General features: G+C 42.2%; 1 protein-coding gene across 2 annotated transcripts in view; it reads right to left on the bottom strand.

Moving 5' to 3' along the window:
• COL3A1 (collagen type III alpha 1 chain) overlaps positions 1-26,752 on the bottom strand; it is a 95,298-nt gene that overhangs the window by 32,085 nt on the left and 36,461 nt on the right. Inside the window, exons 3-18 of one of the 2 annotated variants that reach the window (XM_083626256.1) lie at positions 25,590-25,640; positions 23,411-23,530; positions 20,692-20,754; positions 17,282-17,344; positions 16,169-16,222; positions 14,363-14,416; positions 13,522-13,575; positions 11,327-11,380; positions 10,242-10,295; positions 8,853-8,897; positions 7,067-7,120; positions 6,006-6,050; positions 3,892-3,945; positions 1,991-2,089; positions 1,042-1,086; positions 832-930 (exon numbers count right to left, since the gene is read on the bottom strand). In XM_083626256.1, the coding sequence (XP_083482382.1) occupies positions 832-930; positions 1,042-1,086; positions 1,991-2,089; positions 3,892-3,945; positions 6,006-6,050; positions 7,067-7,120; positions 8,853-8,897; positions 10,242-10,295; positions 11,327-11,380; positions 13,522-13,575; positions 14,363-14,416; positions 16,169-16,222; positions 17,282-17,344; positions 20,692-20,754; positions 23,411-23,530; positions 25,590-25,640 (1,008 nt within the window). Of the gene's footprint in view, positions 1-831; positions 931-1,041; positions 1,087-1,990; positions 2,090-3,891; positions 3,946-6,005; positions 6,051-7,066; positions 7,121-8,852; positions 8,898-10,241; positions 10,296-11,326; positions 11,381-13,521; positions 13,576-14,362; positions 14,417-16,168; positions 16,223-16,550; positions 16,909-17,281; positions 17,345-20,691; positions 20,755-23,410; positions 23,531-25,589; positions 25,641-26,752 lie in introns of those variants that run through there. The other variant, XM_083626257.1, reaches the window with a different exon arrangement.

Raw genomic sequence — 26,752 nt, forward strand, 5'->3', positions numbered from 1 at the left:
TCTGCTGGCTGTTCCCTCCCTTCTGTTTCTCTTTCCGTTATCTCATAGCTAGGTAACTCCTGCCAAAGCTGCTCAGTGTCTCAGCTTCTGAAACCGCTGGAGACAAGGGGGGACAAATCTTTCCCCTCCAGCTCCTTTTCAGAGAAGAGCTGCTCTGCCTGAGAATGCATTCCCCAACCCTCTGATTCAGGTTATTCCCAGGCATATATCGATAATAACAGCAAGTTAAAGTTAGATTAGCCTCAACCAGAGCCATGGCCTTTTCAACACTGGCTCCGGCCTGGTGGAATGTTCTGTCTCATGAGACCAGGGCCCTGCGGGATCTGATTTCTTTCCACAGGGCCTGTAAGACAGAGTTGTTCCACCTGACCTTTGGCTTAGAATCAATTTGATTCCCTCCCCACCTTTCTTCTTTCCTTTCTCCTCCTGTGATGAGGCTGCATTTTAATGTCTTAATTGTTTTAATGTTGTATTTTAATCTTGTTTTTAAGTTGTATTTCAATCAACTTGTTTTTATTATTGGTGGTTAGCCGCCCTGAGCCCAGTCTTGGCTGGGGAGGGCGGGGTATAAATAAAATTTATTATTATTATTATTATTATTATTATTATTATTATTATTATTATATTAAGATGTAATAGCTTTCAGGAGGAAACATGGAAAGTTGAAAGCTCAAAAGATAATCCTCCCCAATTAGGTTCAAATCATATCCTTGTGCCTATAAGTACTGTATAGATTGCAGGCGTTGCTTTGCAACATCTGTAGGATTGCACTTGTTGTTTTCCTGAATCCAATTTTCATGTAAACTTGACAAAGATGAGCTGGCGACTTACAGCTGGACCTCTTTGTCCAGGGATTCCATTGGTACCCGGGGGGCCAGGAGGACCACGACCTCCGCTCAGTCCAGGAGCACCAGCCATGCCAGCAGGACCCTGTGGGGAAAGAAAATGTGCTCAAATTTACAAATTCCCTTGTGATATTGAATAAAATGGCAGCTTAGACCACAGGCACAGCCAATGTGGCATGACAGCAGGATTACTTACTGGGGGACCCTTTGCACCAGGACTTCCATCTCTACCTCCAGGACCCTAGAGAGAATAGGTAATAATGTTTAGAAATGAGTGCATGGGAAAAGCTGCGGAAAGCAGATATAAAATTTACTGCTTGCTATGCTCTAAAAGAAAATTATATGAAAATGTCATATAGATGGTACTTAGCACCTAACAGATTATCTAAAATCTATAAGAAGGTTCCTAATAATAACTGGAAGTGTAAACAGGTAGATGGGTTTTCTTTACATATATTTGCGGTGGATTTGCAAGAAAGCGAGGGTATTTTGGGAAATGATACATGATGAGATAAAAAAATGCTTAAAATGAGGCTATTGAAAAAGCCCGAAGCATTTCTGTTAGGGATTATAGAGGCAGAAATCCCACCGAAAATGTAAATAAGTTGTTTATGTATGTAACAACAGCTAGGATTCTATATGTGCAGAAATGGATGGAAGAAGAAGTTTCAACCGAAGAAGAACGGATAAGTAAAATAATGGACTATGCAGAACTGGCAAAATTAACAGCAAAATCAAGAGATTCTAATGATGAGGGTTTTATGGAAAAATGGATGCCTTTTTTGGACTATTTAAAGAAATTTCATAGTATGACGAACTCATGAGTAGGATTTCAGCTATGAGTAACAGAAGTAATTAGATTGTAATATTGTGGTTATAACTTGATAGATAGAAGATAGGGTGAAGCAGACAACAACTCCATGGAAAAGGAGGTTGGAAGCTGATAAAAATAAGAGAAAAGACAAAACTGTGTTTTGACTGTATAAGTTAAAAATGTTGAAACTTAATAAAATAGAAATGAAAAAAAAGAGAATAGGTAATAACATTGACATTCATGGAAGCAGCTTTTAAAATGTCTCTATGAAACAGATTTTACTAGGTGAGTAAAACAATGTATGAGTTTATAAAGGACATATGATACTTACAGCAGGACCAGGACCACCAGGTTGCCCTTGAGGACCAGGTTCTCCTCTTGCTCCAGGAGACCCACTAGAGCCAGGGGGGCCAACAGGGCCAGTTTCACCCTGAATAGAAGAGAGCAAGCAATCGGTTTTAACAAACAAAACTCAGTAGCCTGATGATTTCATCCTACTTTGCCAAACCTTTTTCAGGCATTACAAATATAGGCCACCACAAAACATCCATCTATAAAATTTTAAAATATATACAGTTATAAACAGCCATGTAAAATATGTAATAATGAGGATTTTCATTGGAGTTTCTTCTGATGCTTTCATTAAGTGGAAGTGGAAGAGGGACATGGCAATCAGTCACCATCAACGGTGTCTCCGAAAAATTTGACACATCACTTGGGAAGACAGGTGAACTAATGCCAGTGTACTGGAAGAAGCAAAGGTCACCAGTGTTGAAGCAATGACTCTTCAACATCAACTTTGTTGGACTGGTCATGTTGTGCGGATGCCTGATGATCGTCTTCCAAAGCAACTACTCTATTCCGAACTTAAAAATGGAAAGTGTAATGCTGGTGGTCAACAAAAGGGGTTTAAAGACTGTCTCAAGGCAAATCTAAAAAAGTGTAGTATAAAGACTGACAACCGGGAAACACTAGCCTGCGAGCGCTCCAGTTGGAGAACAGCCTTTACCAAAGGTGTCATGGGCTTTGAAGACACTTGAACTCAGGACACAAGGGATAAACGTGCTAAGAGGAAGGCATGCTTGGCAAATCCACACCGTGATCAACTCCTGCCCGGAAACGAATGTGCCCACTGTGGAAGGACGTGTGCATCCAGAATTGGCCTCTACAGTCACTTACGGACTCAATGTTAAAACAGTGTTTATGGAAGACAATCTTACTCGGCTACGAGTGATCGCCAAAGAAGAAGAAGAAGAAGAAGAAGAAGAAGAAGAAGAAGAAGAAGAAGAAGAAGAAGAAGAAGAAGAATTCTTCAGCACAAAGTAATGTCAGCAAATATGTTTGTCATGATCTCTCAATAATTGTTGCTATTTAGAATGTGAAGGAAAGGGCGCATGGAATTGTTTTCCGAAAAAGTTAGTGGAAACTAAGGATACATCAACACAAAACACATTCATATTTTTTTTTACTATTCTGACTCTCCCCACAAAGGGATACTGAAATCCATAATCGACGAGGCACTGAATATCCTCTTGCAGATATCTACACAGTACCTTGTTACATTTGCATCAACAGAGAAGACTTTATATCTGGAACTTGGCCATTCAAATCCACAAGTGTTTCAATTAAAATCACACTGCATGGGTTTTTTTTTTTTGGGGGGGGGAATAACCACTTCACATGCTATTGGTAAAGGGTAAAGGGACCCCTGACCATTAGGTCCAGTCGCAGATGACTCTGGGGTTGTGGCGCTCATCTCGCTTTTTTGGCCTAGGGAGCGGGCATACAGCTTCCAGGTCATGTGGCCAGCATGACTAAGCCGCTTCTGGCGAACCAGAGCAGCACACAGAAACACAATTTACCTTCCCGCCGGAGCGGTACCTATTTATCTACTTGCACTTTGACGTGCTTTTGAACTGCTAGGTGGGCAGGAGCAGGGACCAAGCAACGGGAGCTCACCCCATCGTGGGGATTCAAACTGCCGACCTTCTGATCGGCAAGCCCTAGGCTCTGTGGTTTACCCCACAGCGCCACCCATGTCTCATATGCTATTAATAGATAAGAAACACCTCGTTAGTGAAAAACCCAGACCCAAGAGCTACTTTTGATAAAACTTCCTAACTTCATATATTTGTGGATTTCAGCAAAACGTCCTTAGGATCACAGATGAGACATATATGAGGCATTTATTTAAAGGCAAACATATAGGATAGAAAGGGATAGGATAGATACCTTAAAACCTGGAGAACCTGGAAATCCTGAAGGTCCAGGGGGGCCTGGGGGACCCTTAAGAAAACAGCAACAACAATATTATTATTGGAAGAAAACATGATATAGGTCATTATTTTTTAAAAGTATTAGTTGTGTTACATCATATTCTTATGAGAATAGATAGTTGCTAATGAAAGCAATCAAGAGACTATGTGGCCCACGTATGAACAAAATCTTTCCCTTTCTGAATGTGTGACTCTGAAAGGTTACCTTCACCATCATGAGCTGCTACCCATTGGATACAAGATGCCTGCAGGAAATGACACATCAAGCACAGAGCTTGAGCTCAGGTATCCAGCCTAGGGTCTCTCACAAAACCATAAGCCGCATTTGATTACCGCAAACCACAGAGGGCCTTCTCTGTGGTCACACCTAGGTTGTGGGACTCCCCACCAAGAGAGGTTCATTTTGTTCATCTCTGATGGACTTCCAACATCTTGTTCACACAAATTTTTGGCTTCCTAAACTGGTCTTTTTTAACAACAACAACAACAAATCCCTAGATTTTATATCTATCTCCTATGGCCTGTTCCTTACACATTTTTTAAAAATGTGGTCGACATGTTGATGTTTTGTGATTTTAAATATGTTGCAAGTAAACTTGACTATTATTTTTTTACTGAAAAGCAGGATATGGATATCACAACAATTTATAAATAACACAGGTCTCAGGAAGCTTGTTTTATGATCACGTGAATGGTTATACACTGGTCCTTGCAGTATGCCAGATATAAGTTACTTGGATTTCTTAATGCTGAATATGGACATATTTTAGCACACTTTAGTCTCTTGGCTAAGTCCCACTGCATTGTGATGGAATGGAGACTTAGAGCTCATCCAAACTTGCACCTGTCCCATGCCTAGAAAGGATGAGTCTGAGCAGTTTTCTACTTGCCCCACTGCTTTCCCCTGGGAAACCAGCTCTTTAGGAATAAATCAGAGCAAAGTCAGTCTGGAGAAAACGTGACTGACATTTGCTCTGATTCAGCAGTAAACATTGGGTTTCCCCGGGGGAAAGTGGTGCGGCAAGGGCAAAATGGATGAGTCTTTAGCTCAGCTGCTCTCATGTGGTGAGACTTTCACTTCAGCCACAGACTTTGACTCCCAATCACAGGGAAGACTCTTGTTAAAAGCAAGATGGCGTAAACCCATTTAAATTTCACTCTGTTCAGTGGACTGAGACATGCCTAACATTGTCTGGGTTTCCTCAGCACATATGGAAACTGTGGTTTTAGATTTTGTTTGTTAATCAATAACCTGAGAAGAATTTCAATCTAAATGCTATTCAGAGAGACGTGACTAGATAGGTTTATTTATTTTTGTTGGATCTCTATCCGACCCTTCTGTCACTACTTCTAGAGAGTGCACAGGGGGTGAGCTCTTCTTCTTTTTTAGATTTTGAGATGGAGCTTAGCAAGTATTTGAATAAAACAAGAGACTACTAGGGTGTGAGATGAACATATAGAAGCAGAAGATACCAGTGTGAATAACAAAAGGGCCAGGCATTGTTTTAATGATGCAGGTTGCCTGGCGCTACTGATTCTCTGCAACAAATGCAATATCAAAAGTGCAATTCATCTGAAGTTTTACTTTGCCTTCATTGAGGGAAGTCAGAAGTGCTTTATGTCTCGCTTGCAATTCAGCAGCACTTAATATAATATATGGGCTAGATGTAAAGGTAAAGGGACCCCTACCATTAGGTCCAGTCGTGTCCGCCGAGGGAGCCGGCATACAGCTTCCGGGTCATGTGGCCAGCATGACTAAGCTGCTTCTGGCGAACCAGAGCAGTGCACGGAAACGCCATTTACCTTCCTGCCAGAGCGGTGCCTATTAATCTACTTGCACTTTGACATGCTTTCGAACTGCTAGGTGGGCAGAAGCAGGGACCGAGCAATGGGAGCTCACCCCGTTGCGGCGATTCGAACCGCCAACCTTCTGATTGGAAAGTCCTAGGCTCTGTGGTTAAACCCACAGCGTCAACTGTGTCCCGGGCTAGATGTACTCCGAGTTATAAACAGGTCAGGTTTTGAATACATGCAGATTGGCTGATAGCTGCACAATGCACAGTTACTTACGGGTTGACCAGCTGCTCCAGGAGAGCCATCATTACCACGACCACCCTGCAAATGGAATTAAATACATTAGGAACAAACAAAATCTGACACGGAACAATATCAATACGTTTCCCTCTTTTAAACAAACATTTGTTTGTAAGGAAAGAAAGAAAACTCCATGTGTGAATTCCTCTCATCGTGAACACTGAACTTGCTCCTCACCAGAAACTTTGGAGTTTCAGGAATTTTATGTGCATATTGGAGCTCTGGGTGATGAATCTGAAACTGATGGGTTTGGGAGGGAAGAAACAAGGGGACAAAATCTTCAAGAAAGGCAGTTTTAAAAATGCCTTTTAAATAATGGCTGCCAAGCCCACAAAGTATACTGTAGTATGCGTTAATCCAGGTATAGGGGGAGAATAAATTGATTCTTACTATGGGCATTTGGGATATGCTTGGAAAGTAAAAACACAGAATTTGGGGGCATCAGTGCCAAAGGACTGGAGGATATATAAACAGTTCACCATTCTTGACAGTCAGTAGCCAGGCCTCCAACAAGGCATGGAGGATGCAATCCTATCTAGGATTGCTGCTATAATGATGATGATGATGATGATGATAGTTGTAATAATAATAATAATAATAATAATAATAATAATACACCTATTGATTTTAAAATGTCACCAATAAGCATATTAACAACAACAACAATCACTGACAAATCTCTGCACAGAACATGTAAAGATTCACTGTATATTCAGAGGTTTGTCTGCACACCTCCCCCAGTTTAGCCCCCAATCCCAATATTTTTCTTGAGCTTCTGCAGTCCTTGGGGTTTCTTCTCAGTCTGCTGAAACCTCCCTCTTCTGCGTGGATGGTACTTTTGTAACATACGGACCCTTTCTCCAAACACACTCATGCTATACTTTGTTGTCTCCTTTTGTACACAAGAAAACCAGAGGTAACATGAGAAAATTCTGGGTCTGCATGTTACCTTCCAGGATTCTTGAGATCTACTGAAGATGCCTTGCCTGAAGGACTAAAAATAGCAATCAATGTGAAGCTTTGGTTCAGTAACTTACAGCACTTCCTGGAGCTCCCGGTCTTCCTCTCTCGCCAGGCTGACCTCTTGGACCCTAATGAATATATATGACATTCAGTTAAGGAATGGAAATCAAACACAATTTGTTTAAAATTATTCATCACTGACTGGATAGCTGGGAAACCTTTATGAGAGAAACACCACGAATGACTCTTTAATATTTTGGCCCCATAGTAAGACTATTTTGATCATGTGTATTGGGATTCACTGCCCATAGGACCTGGGGCGGCTTGGAGGAGGCAGTGTCTATTCAGAAGGACACCATCTCCACACTCCAATCATTCCACCATTTTATAAAATAAAATAAAAGATAAAGGACCCCTGGATGGTTAAGTCTAGTCAAAGGCAACTATGGGGTTGCGGCACTCATCTTGCTTTGAGGCCAAGGGAGCTGGTGTTTGTCCACAGACAGCTTTCCGGGTCATGTGGCCAGCAGTACTAAACTGCTTCTGGCACAATGGAACACCGTGACGGAAGCCAGAGCACATGGAAACGCCATTTACCTTCCCACCACAGCGGTACCTATTTTTCAACTTGCACTGGCATGCTTTCAAACTGCTAGGTTGGCAGGAGCTGGAGCAGAGCAACGGGAGCTCACCCCGTCGCACAGATTCAAACCGCCGATCTTCTGATCATCAGGCCCAAGAGGCTCAGGGGTTTAGACCACAGTGCCACCCACAGTACCTACCAGCTCTATGTATACTTAGCTGCTAAGGGATAGTTGAACTTGTGTAATAGGAAGCTCTTTTTTGGACAACAGAAATAGATAACAGCATGGAATCTCTTCTCAAAAGGGAACAGATGCACAATCGACTAGCTGGTGGCAACATATATTAAAGGTAAAGGGACCCCTGACCATTAGGTCCAGGCGTGACCGACTCTGGGGTTGCGGCGCTCATCTCGCTTTATTGGCCGAGGGAGCCGGCTTACAGCTTCCGGGTCATGTGGCCAGCATGACTAAGCCACTTCTGGTGAACCAGAGCAGTGCATGGAAACGCCGTTTACCTTCCCGCCGGAGCGGTACCTATTTATCTACTTGCACTTTGACATGCTTTCGAACTGCTAGGTTGGCAGGAGCAGGGACCGAGAAACGGGAGCTCACCCTGTCGCAGGGGTTCGAACTACCAACATTCTGATTGGCAAGTCCTAGGCTCTGTGGTTTAACCCACAGCGCCACCTGCGTCCCGGTAACATAGATTACTGGTTGTTAAACAACTCCACAGACTATAAGCTCATTTCTGCAGGCTATTCAAAAGGTAAGTGCTTACCTTTGAAACCCTATACAGCTTGAAATGGGACTGATACTTGAAGGAACACCCTGCCTCCATAATAGCCTGTCATAAACTGATATCACAATCATCAGAGGTGCTCTATTTGATATCCCCACCTTTTGAAGTGAGGGAGGTGACTTTCTCAGCTGTGGAATTCCATTTACGGAATCTTCCCCCATTTGTGGCATCTACTATGCTATCTTTTTCAGCCAGAGGAAAACAAAACTGTTTTAATTTTCCAGGTTTTTAACTGTTCCTATGTGATTATTTTATAGCTATTATACTTGTTTTATTTACATTTTTAATAATAATAATAATAATAATAATAATAATAATAATAATAATGGTCATCTTAATGTTTTGCCTGTGTGTGCTGCCCTGGAAGTATTTATATCAAAGGGCACAATGCACATAAATTTAATCCAATAGCTGAATGTTCTATCAAGTATTTATTTTGAGACTTCCTACTCAATTGTTTTGAAATAAACAAATTACCATTGGTCCGGGGGATCCATTTTCTCCAGGAAGACCGTTCTCACCCTATTTAATAAAGAAAACACTGGATAAATATACAGCATATATTGCTTCACATTTTATAAATGTGCGGCGTATATTGTTTCACAGTTTTGAAAACTGTTTTTTTTTTTTTGTGAATTGTTAAATATTTTACCCTGATCCAGCAAGGACAATAAGTTCATGGAAGCAGGCATTTATATGAGGATTGCTTTTTGGATCAGACCCTCATATGTAAAATAAAAATAAAAATGCAATACATAGGTCAAATCTGCCTGCACTGTCTTGGGCTATACATGCAGTGATCCTGACTGGATTGGACCATAGGCGAGATAGATCATTTGCTTGGGAAGTAAGATCAACATCACCAGAGACAACTGGGTGAGCATGTAAAGAGGTCTTTGTGTGTTGTAGAGTTCCTGCCGGGCTTTGCTGAACACAGGGATCTCTGGAATTAGAACCTTGTGTGAAATGGTAAATATTTTCCTATTCTTCTTAAATTAATTGTGTGAAGGGGTTGCATAATTAGACAAATACTATGGTGCAATAATACACAGGTTTACTCAGGCTCAGAATGAAGCAAGCGCCACTGATTTTGGCATGGCTTGCTTTTAGGTAGAGATAGTAGAACCTGTCAGTCTCAAGTTTTCTCTCAGTTTCTTATTTTTCTATTCTTAAGTTCAAATTCACACATTTTTGCATCAGTTTGAGAAATATATATGTATAAAATGTCCTCGTGAAAATTCGTAGGTACATTTCTCACAATATACACACCATTTTAACTATAGTTTTGCCAAATATACACATTTTTTGCAAGCAATTTCCCCCTCATGTAAGGCATTTTTGCATGTGATTTTTATTAATAGAATGCATTAATTAATAGAATGGACACTTTCCTGCAACATAGCCATTGTATACCTTTTATGGCAGAGAAGTGCAAAATTCAGAGAGCTCCAAAGGACAGCTGTATATATTATGTCTTGTGAACCAAACTGAATTTGTCACCCATCCCTACTACCGGGTAAGGGTATATAAAATTGCCGCCCTAAACTCTATTCAGGCATTCCTAATTCTATTCATGGAACTGGTGTGGGGCTGTGCATGCTACTCTCACCCCAACTTTGCATTTGGCAGAACCCACTTACAGTCCCCCCTGTGTTTGGGAAACCTTATTGTGCAAGCAGAGAAGGCTAGACGAATGTTTAGCTAAATGCGCTTAAAAATCCCATATTCAGGGTCATCCACTCTTTCCACCAAACCAAGCATGCAGCCTCATAATACAGCTTAATGGCCCCTTCAGGCAAACATTTAAAACAATCCCTAATTTGGTAGAATCGGTTCTGTACAGTATATAGAATAAACATATTTTACCTTCAGACCAGGAGCACCTGCATCACCTTTGGCACCGTCTCTTCCATCAAATCCCTTTGTGAAAGGAAATAAATATATTAGCACATCTCCTTGGAAAATGCCATTCTCCCCGCCCCCCATTTTGATAAACAACAGAGTTTGCTCTGTTCATTTTCCCCTGCACCCAGTGCTTTTTTTTTCTGGGGGGGACGCAGGGGTATGCATACCACTAAACATTTTTTGAATCTTTGTACTTTTGTCCATTTACTGTATTTATTTTCCCCAATTTGAACTATAAAATGGTGAGTTTCTTGAGTCAAAATGAGAGTACTCCTAAACATTTTTTGGGGAAGAAAAGCACTGCCTACATCTGAGTAGAGACGCACAAATAGAAATCATTTACCTTAACTATGGTCAAAGAAACTTCAGGGAGGAGGCGGTTAAGAATTTCACATAATTTCTATTTATTTATTATTTATTCTACAGGGGGAGGAAACATTATCCAACAGTTTCTCAAGTGGAAGCAACATCAATTGTGTTGCCAGTCTGACCACCATTTTGGATTCTCCAATCATGGGAGGGAAACAGCATTGTGGGAGGGAAATAGCAGCTGCCAAATTAAAATAATATAGAACAACAACAAAAGGAGAATCTTCAGGGGAAAATCTGAAAATCTGTTCTTAATGCCAGAGAAAAAGTAAGCCCAGGAATGCAGAATCCAAGGAAATGGGCCTGCATATCTCCAAAGCCAATCTATATAGAAAAAAGAATTCTCCATAGAAATTGCCTGAGCACAGCAGTGCTAATGAAAAATTGTTCTCATCTGAGAATATTTCCAATTTCACTGACTCTGCCAGTGAATACTTGCTAACACAACCGGACCCCAAGCCAACAAAAGCTAATTGCAGTTACCTTGTCCTGCCTACAGTAACTGGTTGAATTGGGGCCCTGATCTTTGGGGCTTCAGCGAGTTTAGCTTAGAAAAGTGTTTCAGTGAACAAACATCTCATTGGCTTGAGTAAGATTCTGCTATATACAAGAACTGGGAGAATTACCGCTTGTTGATATGCCTTCTACCATGCATTGGCTGAAGTTAAAATACTTACTCGGTGACCTTTCATTCCAGGCATGCCAGGCATGCCAGGGGGACCTTTGTGACCCTAAATGGAAATGAGAGGTAGTAGAAAAAGAATCCATGAAGGCGCATGTAAAACGGAGATCATTTTATATAAATATTCATTGAAAGAGTTTTTATTGCATTCTCAGTTCAGTGGCTCCCTGGTTGTTTCTGAACTACAATTCCCATCAGCCCCAGCAAGCAAAGGATGATGGGAGTTGTCATTTAGCAACATCTGGAGGGCCAAGGGTTTCCTAAATGTGACTTAGAGTGATATCCAAATACCATATTTTTCGCTCTGTAAGACGCACCAGACCATAAGACGCACCTAGTTTTTGGAGGAGGAAAACAAGAAAAAAAGTATTCTGAATCCCAGAAGCCGGAACAGCAAGAGGGATCGCTTTGCAGCGATTCTTCTCGCTGTTCTGGCTTCTGGGATAGCCACGCACAGTCTCTTCAGGGCAGTGGGATGAAGGCTCCCTCTGCCCTGAAGAGGCTTCACGCGGCTAAGCCAGAAGCTAGAACAGCGAGAGGGAGCGCTGTGCAGCGATCCCTCTTGCTGTTCTGGCTTCTGGGATAGCTGCGCAGCCTGCATTCGCTCCATAAGACGCACACACATTTCCCCTTACTTTTTAGGAGGGAAAAAGTGTGTCTTATAGAGCAAAAAATACGGTAATTCATACTCAGAGTAAATCCACCGATTTCACTGGGTTTGTTCTAAGCATGGCTAATTCTGGGTATCACTCAGTTTGAAACAGACAGACAGACAGACAGACAGACAGACAGACAGACAGACAAATGAACAAATCTCTGAGCACATTGTTATTTGTAGTTCCCATACTCTGTAGAAGTGAAAGCCTGAATTTGTCAATAAGGCTTGAAACCAATAGTTTTGATGCATAACACATACTAAGTTGCTTTCAAAGTTATGGATGTGCCTGTCCCACACAAGGGTCAGCACTGGTCAACTCCCAAGACTGCAATGAGTGTTTCCCAGCCATAACGAGTGGAGAGCACTATTTCAACAGCAAGGGCTGATTGGAATATGACCTGATCCTCACGCTACTGCCATGCCACCCCTACTTACCTGCTGTATAGCCATAAAGTAATGGCCTGATTTCACCCAACACATGTGGTCTTCATTCCCACAGCATCCAAGAGCCACATTTCTGCAACTGCTACACAACATGATACTATGGAAATACTCTCCAAATTGGGAAGTGGGTTTTTTTCCCTCCCCCCATTGGGACAATCCTGAAATGCATGGCTTCCAGCAGGGAGTTCAAACAACCCCCCTTGGGGTCTTGTCACTTCTGGCAGGCAGTGTGGTTACGTACCCTGCTACCTGCATATCTGACCAGCGTTTGGATGTACCTGCTGTGCCTAGTTACATGTACATGTAAAGAGCTTCTCCATGCAAGGGAGATCCTGAGCAGCTTGATGTGTTTGGGTGACAGGATGCTGTCAGCAACTCCTGGCTGGTTTCCCAGGAAAGTATAAAGACAATAGAAATTTCCTTACTGTCCTTTTTTAGTCAATATTTACAGAGAGAGGCTATAGAACCCAGTCTCTTAGATAATGGCGCTGTCCCGAGTGAATCTCCACCCCCCCATCTCTCCTACTTCCTTATTCGTCATCATCATCACCTCCTCTATGGTGCCCTCTGTCTTTGAGCTCCTTGCTCTCCTACTTTTAAGGCTCACCAGGTTCTGGGAGATGAGGGGTCTAGAATACTTTCTAAAGACACTGTGTCACCCAGCTGCTGTTCCGGTTCTGCCTCCTCCTCTCCCATGAATTCCCAACTTTCCCCCTCATCTGCCTCTGAGCTGTGACCTTCCTCAACCCCCTGTTGTAATTCTAAACTGTCTTACTCTTCCTCCTCCCTGGAAGGGTCAGGATGGGGAGGCAGTCTCCACCACTCCTCCTCTGCCCAGTCCCTGACATTGGGTAATTTCAAGAGAAGAGCCCCTTCACAGCCTCACTGAACATGCACTCAACATGGATGTTGTGTATGTCAGTGGCCGGAACACGACTACTTTCAAAAGCATGACGGCACATATCAGAATTGCCCTAATGATAAACACCACTTCAACACTGTCCTCAGCCACATTCAGATTGGACCACATTTCCAGAACCACCCATATTTATACTCAAAACCAAGAAAATATTTTTTTCCTTCCTTACAGGAGTACCAGGTAATCCACGTTCACCAGTTCTGCCCGGTCTTCCAGATTCTCCCTAAAGAGAGATAATAATAATAATAATAATAATAATAATAATAATAATAATAATGCATTGTCTTGCTATAGTGTCTCAGTAAATTCTTAAGAGTTCAAAAGAAGGACCAGACCTACAACAGAAAAATCACTCTTGTGAACAGCATTCCTTTATGAGAAGAACAATAATGTCTTGTTGACTTTAATTGATCTATTCTCACAACTCATTGTGCAAATAATGAACACCCTGTGCAGGTCTTCCAATGTGTACTAAGGTGTGTATATGATGGAAGGGCAGCCTGATACAACCCTCTGGCTTTGATCTCAACAAGCAGGCCTGACCCACCTATGAGGCATGGTGAGGCAATTGCCTCATGGTGGTCAGCTCTAGACAGCTGGGAGGGGTAGCAGATTCGGCTTCTGTGGAGCACACTGTCTGCCATTTGCTGCTCTTGTCAGCTGCCACTGCCTCCTCCTCTGCTGTGAGCCCATCTACCCCTGTGTGCCCCCCGTCCCCACAATCCACATGGCAAAATGTGCTCGACTGTCCCTGTCAACAAGCATGGTTGGATAAGAGGAACCAGGGACTTAGGCTAGTGGATGGCAAATCAGCATTCATAGCGTTTGAAGTCTCTTTCATCGATCTTTGAGCAAAACAGGAAATGGGGGACACCTTGTATCAAGAGAAGTACTTTTCTACCTGTACAATCCACCTTTGGATTCAAACCAACGGTGTTGAAGAAAATGACTCTTCTTAGATAGCCTTATGTAATATTATAAGCTTAATGTTAACTATGAACTTAACTTACATCTTTCCCAGCAGGGCCAGGTGGACCCATATTTCCAGGTGGACCAGCAGGACCCTGAAAAACAGAAACAATATATGGTGGTCTACAGAAATGATAGCCAGTGGAAATCAGATTATGTAGGTTCTGAGAGAAAGAGAACTCTGCAATCAACAGAGAATACCTAGTCCCTGTTTCGTTCAAGCAGGTGATGTCGGAATCCAAACTGATTTCCCCTACTTTTCTGCAACTGTTTACAACCTTCCATGAAGTGGAATAGTAAGATGGAGTCTGTAGTCATTATGGCTATTGAGAAACTGGTTTCCAAAATATAGTGGCTGTGAATCTATCCACAATGGATTTGTACGGTGATGTCAATTATATGGCACCTGTTGTTTGTTAATTTCATGGCTGAATATTTCTTATTGTCCCTCCCACCACATGGTGAAATCTAGGATTTCAGAAGTCTTGCAAAACATTATGCAGGACATTGTTTTATTAATCTATATTCTCAGGCTTTAGCTAGAGAAATTCACTTTTGTGAGTCCAATTAGCATGAACATGATTCTCAGAGAATGTTGCCTGGTCATGGTGTTATCTGAAAAATATTAACTCAGGTGACAATTTGTCCCTTTAATGCTTTTTAAAGGAAATGCTCTAAAAAGTAAAAATAAATAAATATTGTATGGATTTTTTTGAACATTGATTTGATATTATCTGTAAAAATATGTTCCCAAAAAGGTTATATGTCCCTGAGCACAGCTGGAGCTTTCAAAGTAAGTTCTCCTTTTATAAGAACAAGCACGAAGGAGGTTCCCAGCCCGCTCACAGGTGCTTATAATATCAGTGGAAACAGTTGGTAACCGCCTTCAATTTTAACCTGAAGATTGCCACTTGTTCAGTTTTAATTTTAATTTTAATTTGTTTGAATTAATTGTGGGATGTATCTTAATTTACTGATCGCTTGTTTTTATGCATTGTGTTACTTGTATGATATTAGCCACTCTGAGCCTGGCTTTGGCCGGGGAGGGCGGGATAATAATAATAATAATAATAATAATAATAATAATAATAATAACAACAATAATAAACATTTATTTGGCACTTTTGCCTCAGCAGATTAAGGGTGCAATCCTATTACCTCTGCAAGGGCATTCCAGGGACCATAAGAATACTGAATTCATCTTTCCAACATCTGAGACAAAATTCTTAGCATTGGAGAGTGACATCAGAGCCTCCTTTTCTGATCCTCTGGCAGAGCTCTGATGTCCATATAGCCAAAAATAAAATAAAAATGGGGTCATATCAGAGGCATTCTAGGTGTGTCCCTGCAAGAGGCTTGGATCTGAAGGATCCAAAGCTGTCATGTTCCCCTGACACATCCACAAACCAGGGACAAATTTAGTCACACTGTTGACTAACCATTTTCTCTCCTATGGTTTCCAATGGGTAGCGAAGCATTTTTGAGAAAGAAAAATGCTCGAAGCCTCCAAAAATGGATAGAAGCATTCCAGATGCTCCTCTGCCCTCACTTTCACCTTCCAATCAGAGTGTAGGATAAGGCGGTAGTCTCCCCAATGCTTTACGATTGCACCAGTCCAAGAGACAAGGTTCTTTTCAAATGTGCCTGCGAGCCTCAGGTAAGCGTTTCCACAATTCCACAAAATCTGCATTACTTGTATTCTTCCAAATATTGTAGAAAACTGTCCAATAATAATGACTCCTGCTAATGAATGCTGGAAGTATTTAATCTACAATTCCACACAACATGATCATTTACCAAAATTAAGTTGTGAGGCCAATTAATTAACAGTGCACACTGATACTTACCGGAGTACCAGCTTGCCCAGGTTCACCAGGGGGGCCTTGGTATCCGTGGGGTCCCTGTTAGGCAAGACAAATGGCACACCTTAGGAATCATGGATTGAGTCGGCTCATTAAATGTTGCAATCACAAATTCCAAATTTCTGAGACATCAAGAGGGAGTCGAGGAGAATTAATTCCTTCGACACCATCAAAGAGATTCCATTGCGGAGCATGCAATAATTTGTGCTATCTGCATATTTTAGAATTGAAAAAATGGCTCAGTTTGGACACAATGCTAAAACCATAGTTTAATTCTGTGAGAGTGAGCCTCAGTTCTCCCTCCACTCTCCCCTTTTGGTATGCAACAGAAGAGATAATGACAATCCACTTTTGCTTATAGACTAACCAGAGTTCCTTGTCATGCTCAAACCTGGAGAATTCTGGTTAATTTGAAAAATGATGGATTGATCCTAGCTTGTTTAAATGAACCAGACTCCTTGGAGATTGGATGAAATAGGGAACTCATTTGTGGAACTGGGTGCTTCCAATCTTCCTCTCTGGAGCTGGGGATGGATCAGGGAGAGGAGAGCAGGCCAACTTGAGACTCCTTTATATAGCACTGAAGTATGGTTTAGCTCAGCACCCACACTGCAGGGCCCCCACGTAACTTCTGAGGTCTTGCAAGGCCTTGGACAGCACCTCCAAGGCCTTGGAGATGCTTTCTGAGACCTCCAAACCTAACTTCCGGTACCACCAGAAGTCAGGTTCTGAGGCCAGGGGCCGTGCATGATGTCATAATGTCACGTCATAATGTGACATTGTGACATCATGCATACTGGGCACCCATAACCTGGGGCCCAAGTTGGCTCCCCTGGCTTAGCTTCATGTCTGAAAGGGCTCCGTGTGAAAGATGGCGGTACAACTAGCTGGATATCTCCTTTCGCATTTCCCTCAGAAGTTTTCAGAGGTTGAAATGTCATAATTGACCCCACCCCAAAATAGTGACAGTCTGGAAGCATGCTAAATCGAAATGGTGCATCTTCTAGGTAGTGGTTGGTTTGGCCCTTATTCATGAAACGTGATCCTATTTCTCAGTGAGAAAAGATATTAGATTAGAGAAGCATTACTTGTACTTACAGGTGGACCGGGCTGACCAACAGGACCAGGGAGGCCAGGTGCGCCAGGAGCTCCAGGTGCACCCTGCAAACAACATTGTAAAAACAATACCATCAGACACAGTGAATTTAGAATATACCCGTGAGACAGAGTGTAGAGGCCAAATGCATGCTGAAACAAAAGGGCTCGTCAGTATTACTGGAAAAGATGAAGCAAAAGGCAGAGTGTGCTTTAACTAGGCAATTTTGAACCCATCTCAATCCACATCTATTCCATTGGCAACAGAATTGGAGCTTTGGTGAGAAACAGCTCCACTGACAGTAAGGGAAAATGTAGCATAATCATACAGTGAGCCCTTTGCCTATGATGAAAAACAATCTCACTGCTAGTGGTTTTGAATTGCAAGTGCTAGTACTAAAATTATAGTCAAATTTTTATGTAGTATTTGATGACTTTCTTGTTGGTTTCTTCTGCACGTTCTCTATCTATTCATCTCCACACGCTAAACATAAGAAGTTTAGTTAGCTGATACGGAGTCACACAATCGATCCATTTCAGCCTTGTGTACAGTACATGGACCACCAGTGTTTTCCAAGGCTTTAGACAGGGATCTCTCTCTCAGCCCTACCTAGAGATACCAGGAATTAAACGTGGGATCTTCTTCATGCAAGGCAAATGCTCTACCACTGATCTGCAACCTTTTCCCACATATCTACAACACACACACACACACACACACACACTTCACACACATAAAAGGCTCAAAGGTTTGATGGAAAATGAACAAATTTGTATAGTGGATGCTTGATAATTAGGCAAAAAGCCACATTTTGTCATCCATATCTAGTTATGCTTTTATTTGTCTGCTTAAAAGGTCTTCTAAGCTTTTGTAATTTCCGTGGGAAAGGACAAAGCTCTCCCCACACACTGAGTCCATAAGTCAAAGCACACATAATATATTCCTGACCACTGGAAATATATCCTGTGACTTACAGCACAGATAAAATATATTTCACAAAGCAGGGAATATTTATTTTTTCGCCACTTAATTATAGCCCGCTCTGATAGCAGCACAGGGATCGTATTGCAAGAACTGCAACTTAGATGACATGCTCCATGTGACAAGAAGTGAATGACATGAATGGCAAAATAATATATTCCATAATGCAGCTAATGTATCCAAGGATTTGCACCAGTTAATATATTTGGCAGCTGAATGCTTCACTTATAAGGCATTCTTACTCAATACTGCTGATTCGTATGCTGTAAATATTAATTTACGAAAAGGCACGGAATAAGTAAACAAAGTTGTGAAGGAAAGTGCAGTCTGATGCACAAGTCAATTATTCCATTGCAACCATCACATATCAAGAGCTGAATCTGTACCAAGATTGTTTCGAGGAACTTAGCCGAGATCTTTAAAGCTAAATCTAAAATTGCCTGATTTATTCAATAGTGGTTATCTAGTCTTTTATATATTGTATGTGTTTGGATTATCAATGTATTTGGATGACTTTCTTTGAGTTTACTGTTTTCACTTATGCCAATAAAAGCTAGTTGCAAGTTACAAGTTACAAGCTAAATCTAAAAGTATTCTCAAGCTGGCACAGATACAGATTTATGTAGATGTGCTTGCTTTGTGTCTACCAAAATAACAGGGAATTCCCCCGTTCTTGATGATTTCAGTTTGGAGATCTCTTTGCATAGAGCCTCATGACACTTGATCATCATACGGCCAATCACCTGTGTGTTTCCTTTCTTATTGGCTGGCACTGTTTGCCCATCATGAAAAGGCTTCATTATAGCTGGCATGTAAGATTATCTTGTGATTGCTGTGCCAGACACAGTCATACCGAGTTCTTCCAGATGTAGGTGATTCAATGGAGAAAAAGCTCTCTTTAGGTAAAGGGCCTTGGACTGGCTGTGCATCAATGTTCCAAGAGTTGCAAAAAAATAAGAACAAATAAATGCTGCACACAAAGCGAAGTTTGGCACCGTCTAGTGATCTGTGTCTAATGAAGCTCTAGCCATACCCACATGACAAAAGTCAAACAGAAAGCTCACAAGCAATGTAGCAACCAGGAACATTAAATGGTCAGGTATTTATTTCCCCCCTCTGGTTCAGCGCATCTCAGATGTGGAAGCCAAGCAGTAGAATGCAAATGACACAAACTGTGAGAGAAATATGGTAAACAACTGGAAATGGATGAATGGGTTACAGGATGGATGGATGGATGGATGGATGGATGGATTAATGAACAAACAAACTGAAAGGAAGAAAAAACCTGTGAGGAACAGAAGGTGGATGAATATAGTGATTAATGAGCATATTAATAAATGGACAAAGTAGGAAAGATGTAGGAAATAACCAGGATTCTTATCTCCTTTGTAGACCACTTGTGCAGACAGCTTTCTTAATAATCCAGTGCATGGAATACAGCCCTTGTAACAGAATATACAGAATACAAACCTGATCGCAACAGGGCCGGTCCTGCCATGTAGTGTTGTGAAACCACATGCTTCAGGTGGCATCATGAATGGTGCTGGTGTTAGATGAAGGCAGGATGCAAGTTGGACCTGATATTTTTGTGGGGAGCATCATTTGGGATCTGGTTCATGCAGGAAAATATCTTGGGCTAGCCCTGCATTCCTAAATTTGCAATGTTCTTCTAAACATGTGCTCCATTCAAGAAAATAAGGACGGACAATTGTAGGTGGCTATTGCTTATTCAAGGGGAAATGAATTGCTTGCATAATTCACATAGAAAGTGGGAGCTACAAGAATGCCTCTTTCATGACACAGTTTTACTGAGGAAATTTCATGTAGGTTTGATTACATCAAAAAATAAAGCACATATACGATGCTGAATAAGTATTTAAAAATCCTTATGGACTGATCTGGGCAGCTATAGATAAGGGGGGAAATGCAATAAAAGTCTGCTTATGCGAAAAGAGCTATAAACAATGCTTTGATCCATTATCAGTTGAAATTTCCATGTGGAAATAGAGAATGAGACACAATGAATGGTCTGAAATGTTGTTACTAATGGAGAAAATGACAAAAATGACTGGAAGGGAGAAATTTGTGGAGCAGGTAATGGGGAAAAAACTTAAATGAAAGTAGGGGAATATAGGAGTAAAAGAAAAGGGGAAAAAGGAAGAAGCTGAACATGGAAGCAAGGAAGTAAAAAAATCAAAGGGGAGGGGAATGAAGAAGAAATAATGGTAAGGTAGAGATGTCAAGGAAAAGTCTGAAAAAGTTGATCAAAATATTTTAAAGAATTGCTCAAATCCAGATCCAGAGTAATGTGACCTGCTTTAAAACTTCTTATGTTCCTAAGCAGTAATAGTATATGCTCAATACAATCTGTACAAGGGGGGGAAAACCAGTAATTTCAATAAAAAGATGAGAGACAGTGTTATTGTCTTACAAGTTGGCCGTATCCTCCTCCACCAGACTTGGTATAATCGCCTTCATACTGAGGAGAAAAGTTCTGTAATTAAAAAAAGAAATCGAAAAAGATGTAGCCATTACACATAAAACAGGAGGACAGCATACACAATTGCAATGACATACAAAACCAGCACATGTAAGCATGTAATGAGGAGCTGACAGCTGTCCACAGATCCACTGGCAATACTGTATATTTGAAACGAAGAGGTGTCCCACTCAAAGTCCATAGGACACATCTTCATGATTGGTCAGTCAAGATAGGGTTATAATTTCCTTTAGCGTGGATAATGCTGTTGCTCTCAATTACAGTGACAGGGTTGACCAAAATGTAGCTTGGGAGCAAATGAATCTGTCTCCTGAACCGCTAAAGGTCAGCCTTCCAGGAGGCTGAAGATAAAGTTCTTGTTCATTTTCACAACCCTTTTCTCCGCGCGGTGTTATCGTCGCCATCATTCTCAGTATTGCACCTTAAGCTGGGAAAGAGGCAGTTTGGGGGAAGGAACGGGTAAAGAAAGAACATTGTAAGGGCCTCACATGGATCCATGAGTCCATGGAACACACGTTGCTTTATCAGAGAAAAAGGAGATATATGCAAACCATAGCCCAAAGTTTGCGTGGGAGATATTGCGAGCTGTAGCTGTAGCAAGGAGAACTGACAGAAGGGGCAGGCAGGAAAAGGAAATACCACTGTGATCAGCTGTAGAAGGCCAAGAAAGTGAAAAGTATCCACACCAAGAAGCCAAACCAAGGCTGCACAAACAAATACAAATTTGCACGAACAAACAAACGTACAACCGAAAAACATAACAGCAGTGATGGACAGCTTACTCATGCAGTTCCATCATCAGGCATGGGGAGGTTTTCCCGGAGCTATGACTCCTGGCTGGAGGCATCATACAAGTTTCTGGAAGGAGGTCTACTGAACACTTCAGCAGCGAGCATTCAATGCAGCAAGGATCAGGGCTTGCTAGAGGGGGGACTTGCATACACTTGTGGATTTGTGGACTCTGTTTTAATACTTCATAACACTTCATAATAACCATGCAAAGTTATAGGCTCATTTAATGGACTGAATAGCTCAGTTGGTTAGAGTGTGGTGCTGATAATGCCAAGGTTGCAGGTTTGATCCCCGCATGGATGTCTGTTTCCAGAAATGTCCTTCTTTTGACTTAAGTTTCCCACTTTCCCCAACATTCCTGGAGAATGGCAGGTTTATCGGACCAATTCTTTAACGAAAGGTTTCTTTTTAGCATTGCGAGAAGTGCACCACGTGGTAGTAAAATGCAGCATTAGCTACAGCTGCCGTGAAAGGAAACAGGGCTGTTACCATATACAAAAGTAAAATTTGTATTTTACTGGTTGGAAAGACACACGTTTTTTGAGTGCATTTTGCAGATGTTGGATAGAAGGATTCCTTGGTTCTCAGCTGCGGTGGGACACAAAAATCCAATGGAACGGGCAGTATCAGGACCAGCAAATGCTAAAGGTGGGGAATGTAGAGACCTGTGAAACTCCTCCTTCTTGGCTATTCTGCTCTTTGTGAGGACAGAGCTGTGCTTCACAGCAAATCCTGGAGCTCCTGAATGAGCCTGTTGTCTCAGGTGTGGTGAAGAACACAACCCCTTCCCCAAAGCTGAAGTAAGATTTAACTGCCAGTCCAGAGTGCTGTCTTGTCCTTTACAAAGACCAAAGAAAGCTCAACTGAAAGTGCAAGGTGAGGCCTACAAAGCCATTCAACCCCAGTGTGTAACAGTTCTTTGATGGTGAAGTTAAATGAAGGGAGCCATTGACTCTGTTGGGCTAAGGCAGGCATAAGCAAACTCTGGCCCTCCAGATGTTTGGGACTACAACTCCCACCAACCCTAGCTAACAGGACCAGTGGTCAGGGATGATGGAAATTGTGGTCCCAAACATCTGGAGGGCCGGAGTTTGCCTATGCCTCGGCTAAGGGGTTGCCCTGTGTAAAGGTCTTAGCAGAAGAAAGTTACACAGGTTGGTTTATAAAATCAGCTAAGCTGCCCAAGCAGCTGTAAGTACAACTGGTGGAGCTTTTTGACCAGAGGCAAATTGTCCCCGGTAGCTGAACAGAGTTGTGCGTGAATTTGGCTAGGAATTTGAGAAATTGGCCCAAGGTGCTTAAAGGCTGGTGGCAGCAACAGCAACTCTTGAGTCCTTAGAAACTGTCATCAAGAAACAAGACTATTGAGATGACAACAACAGTAGTAATAAAAATCTTAGTTATTAGTTCATCCTGTCTCCTGTAATGGTGCCAGTCTCATGACTAAGCCTATCATACATACCAAGCCACCATGAGGCTACAAAAATGTTCTGAGGGAAAGGGTAGCAGCAGAAAATAGTCAAATGGAGGAGCTCAGTGAGTTATTGTGGCAGGGACCCTGGAATATAAAAATTAAAGAAGCACAAATATCTAGAGTGGGGTTTATAAAGAGTGGGGGGCCAGGGAACTGTGGTGGCAGCCTAGGGATCCATTTTCCCATCGGCTAAAAGAACTTTTTTGACAACATTTTATGACTTTCCAGAAACTTCCCATCTTCATTCAGAATCTTTGACAAAACGCTGTTCTATGGAGGAACAGAGCAACGTATCTCTCATGATTTTATGGCGTGCACACAGTACTGTTTCACCTAAAACAAATTCAGAGCCAAAACATAAACAGAAAGGAGAGAGTGACTTACCGATCCTGTACCGAGACCGGGGCAATTTGGGCAGACTCCAGGTTGGCCAGGAGTGCCAGGTGTTCCTGGCTGGCCAGGTGGACCAGGTAAACCATTTATTCCAGGAGTACCAGGTGGACCCTGAACATCAATTGAAATAATAATAATTGAGGCATGCATCAAGTGCTCAAGCCCTTTGTCATTCAAATAACTAGAACGGAATACTATAAAACAAAAACAGTGTGTGTTGCCCATGTGTTCCCCCTTCTTACATCAAGTAGGCATGGTGTGTTGATGACCCACACTTGCGTCAGCTTGGGCCGCCACAATCCCTCTCACTATCAAGGAAATGTAATAAGTGAATAGAACGAGAACTTACCCCACACATGCACTACATAAAAGAATATAAGTTTCAGCACCCCCTCCCCACTCTTCTTCCCTAACCTTATACTGTATACAACACTATTCCCAGGGCCGAATTTAGGTTTGATGAGGCCGTAAGCTACTGAAGGTAATGGGGCGCTTTATATGTCCAACTGTCCTTTGTCAACAACAAATTGTCACTGTATTTTGTGTTGAATATATGCTGTATGGCAGTTTATGGATCTACACAACACAAAACACTGTTGCTGTGTGTAGGCTTTATTTTATTTGTTTTTTATCTTATATTTTGAAAATGTACAGTGTTTCTTTTGCTTTAAATTTTTTGGGGCCCCCCAAGAGAGTGGGGCCCTAAGCTATAGCTTGTTTAGCTCATACGTAAATCCGGCATTGCTAATGTCTCATATCAAATGCAACTGATCTGTAGAAAAGACTTTACAACTTGAAAAAGAGACGATGCACATACTTTTGTAAACCAAGAAAATCTTTAATAAAAAACATTTTTTTTTAAAAAAATCTAACTTAGGATTGTTCACACAAAAGCCACAATGGCCAATGTGTGAAAGGGCAGTGAGGGCATGTGCAAATGTCTTGCCCTGCCTCCAGTCCTCCACCCACCCAGTCTGCACATTATATGCATAGGCCCTTGGTGATGTTCCATGAAACATGGGCACTAGGAGCAAGAACGGGAGTCAATGTAAACATTAGAGGCAGATCCCCCTTGTCCCCTGCCTGTTGGATGCAATGAGCTCTTGTGAACAACCATAAGGGGATACAAGTAAAAAGGTAAAGGTAATGGATCCCTGGATGGTTAAGGTAAAGGTAAAGGGACCCCTGACCATTAGGTCCAGTCTTGACCGACTCTGGGGTTGCGGCGCTCATCTCGCTTTATTGGCCGAGAGAGCCGCCGTACAGCTTCTGGGTCATGTGGCCAGCATGACTAAGCTGCTTCTGGCGAACCAGAGCAGCGCACGGAAACGCCATTTACCTTCCCGCCGGAGCGGTACCTTTTTATCTACTTGTACTTTGACGTGCTTTTGAACTGCTAGGTTGGCAGGAGCAGGGACCGAGCAACGGGAGCTCACCCCGTCACGGGGATTCAAACTGCCGACCTTCCGATCGGCAAGTCCTGGGCTCTGTGGTTTAACCCACAGCGCCACCCATGTCTCACTCCCTGGATGGTTAAGTCCAGTCAAATTTGACTATGGGGTGTGGTGCTCATCTCGCTTCAGGCTGAGGGAGTTGGCGTTTATCCGTAGACAGTTTTTCTGGGTCATGTGGCCAGCATGCCTAAACCACTTCTGGCACAATGGGACACCATGACGGAAGCCAGAGCCCATGTACCTTCCCGCCACAGGGGTTCCCTGTTTATTTGCTTGCGCTGGTGTGCTTTCAAACTGCTAGGTTGGCAGGAGCTGGGACAGAGCAACGGGAACTCACCCCACTGTGTGGATTTGAAATGCTGACCTTATGATCAGCAAGCCCAAGAGACTCAGTGGTTTAGACCACAGCGCCACCTGCAAGTATGGGATACAAGTATGGGATATGGAAACAGGGCAAGTTTTGCAATAAGAAGCAGTCAGTTATGTGTCCCCATTAGACATCTGAAATGTTACAGCTTTCTCCTAGTGTGAAAAACTAGGCCTTTGAAGCCTAAGCTGATCTGCGGCAGGAGACCAACATCCTAAGCAAGTGGCCTGAGTCTTTCATTCTTCCCTTGTGTTAGTATTATTGGGAACTGAGGCTCGCTTGCAGTGGTTTGTTTTTTTTTTTTTTTAAATGAGAAATAAGGACATTATTTTATAGTTTTTGAACTTACAGGATCTCCCCTCGGGCCTTGAGGGCCACCTGGAATGTTCATATCAGGGCCCTAGAGGAAGAAAAAGAAATCAAGGTGAGCAGTAAAAGTCAGTACAAACATAAAGAAAATAAGTGATCAGAAATTGACCAGAGTTTCAAACGTGAATGGGACTATACATCCACATTGGCACTTTTTAAAAAGATCGTATCGTTCTCCCCCACCAAAATAAGTGAAAGACTGCATTTTTGCTTAACTGTCATATCCCCAGGTGCAACTTTCCCTAACCAAGTCCCCTCCAAATGTTGTCCGACTACAACTTTCGCCATCCCTGACAATTAACCATATTGATTGGGGCTGATGGGAGTTGGAGTCCAGCAACATAATACTGGGGGGTGGGGGGTTGTTGTTTGTTACTATGGTGTGCAATTTTGTGCTTTTATATTGCAAACTGCTCTGTGATCCTTGGATGAAGAACAGTCAGTACAGTAGTACCTCGGAAGTCAAACGGAATCCGTTCTGGAAATCCGTTCGACTTCCAAAACATTTGGAAACCAAGGCATGGCTTCCGATTGGCTGCAGGAAGCTCCTGCAGCCAATCAGAAGCCATGGAAGCCATGTCAGATGTTTGGGTTCCAAGCAACGTTCGCAAACCGGAACACTCATATCACTTCGGGTTTGCGGTGTTTGGGAGCCAAAATGTTTGACTCGCAAGGTGTTTGGGATCTAAGGTATGACTGTATAGAAATTTAATAAACTCACTCACTCACTCACTAACTAACAACCAGAAGGCCACACTGTTGAAAAGGAATGCATTCTTTTTATGAATGCAAAAAATCAGAACAGGAGTTGCTGAGCTAGCTACTAGTAGGAAACGATCAACCATTGCAGGCCATGTGATTGGCAGACAAGACACTGTTGATGGTTCTGCCTCTGCTGCCTGGCTGATATTGACCCATGACAGGGCCTTCTCAGTAGTGGCTCCCCATTTGTGGAATGCCCTCCCTGGTGAGGTGCATCTTTCCCCCTCATTATTAACTTTCAAGAAGTATGTAAAAGCTTTCACGTTCACCCACGTGCTTGATAGCTGAAATATACTGTTCCTATCAATCTGAACGCTATTAGCTGTGATGACTTTTTAAAGATGTTCCTGTTTTGGGTACTCTTAACATTCTAAAGATTTT

Source organism: Podarcis filfolensis, assembly GCF_964270895.1.
Source record: "Podarcis filfolensis genome assembly, chromosome: 1".
In the NCBI taxonomy this organism is placed as follows: Eukaryota; Metazoa; Chordata; class Lepidosauria; order Squamata; family Lacertidae; genus Podarcis; species Podarcis filfolensis.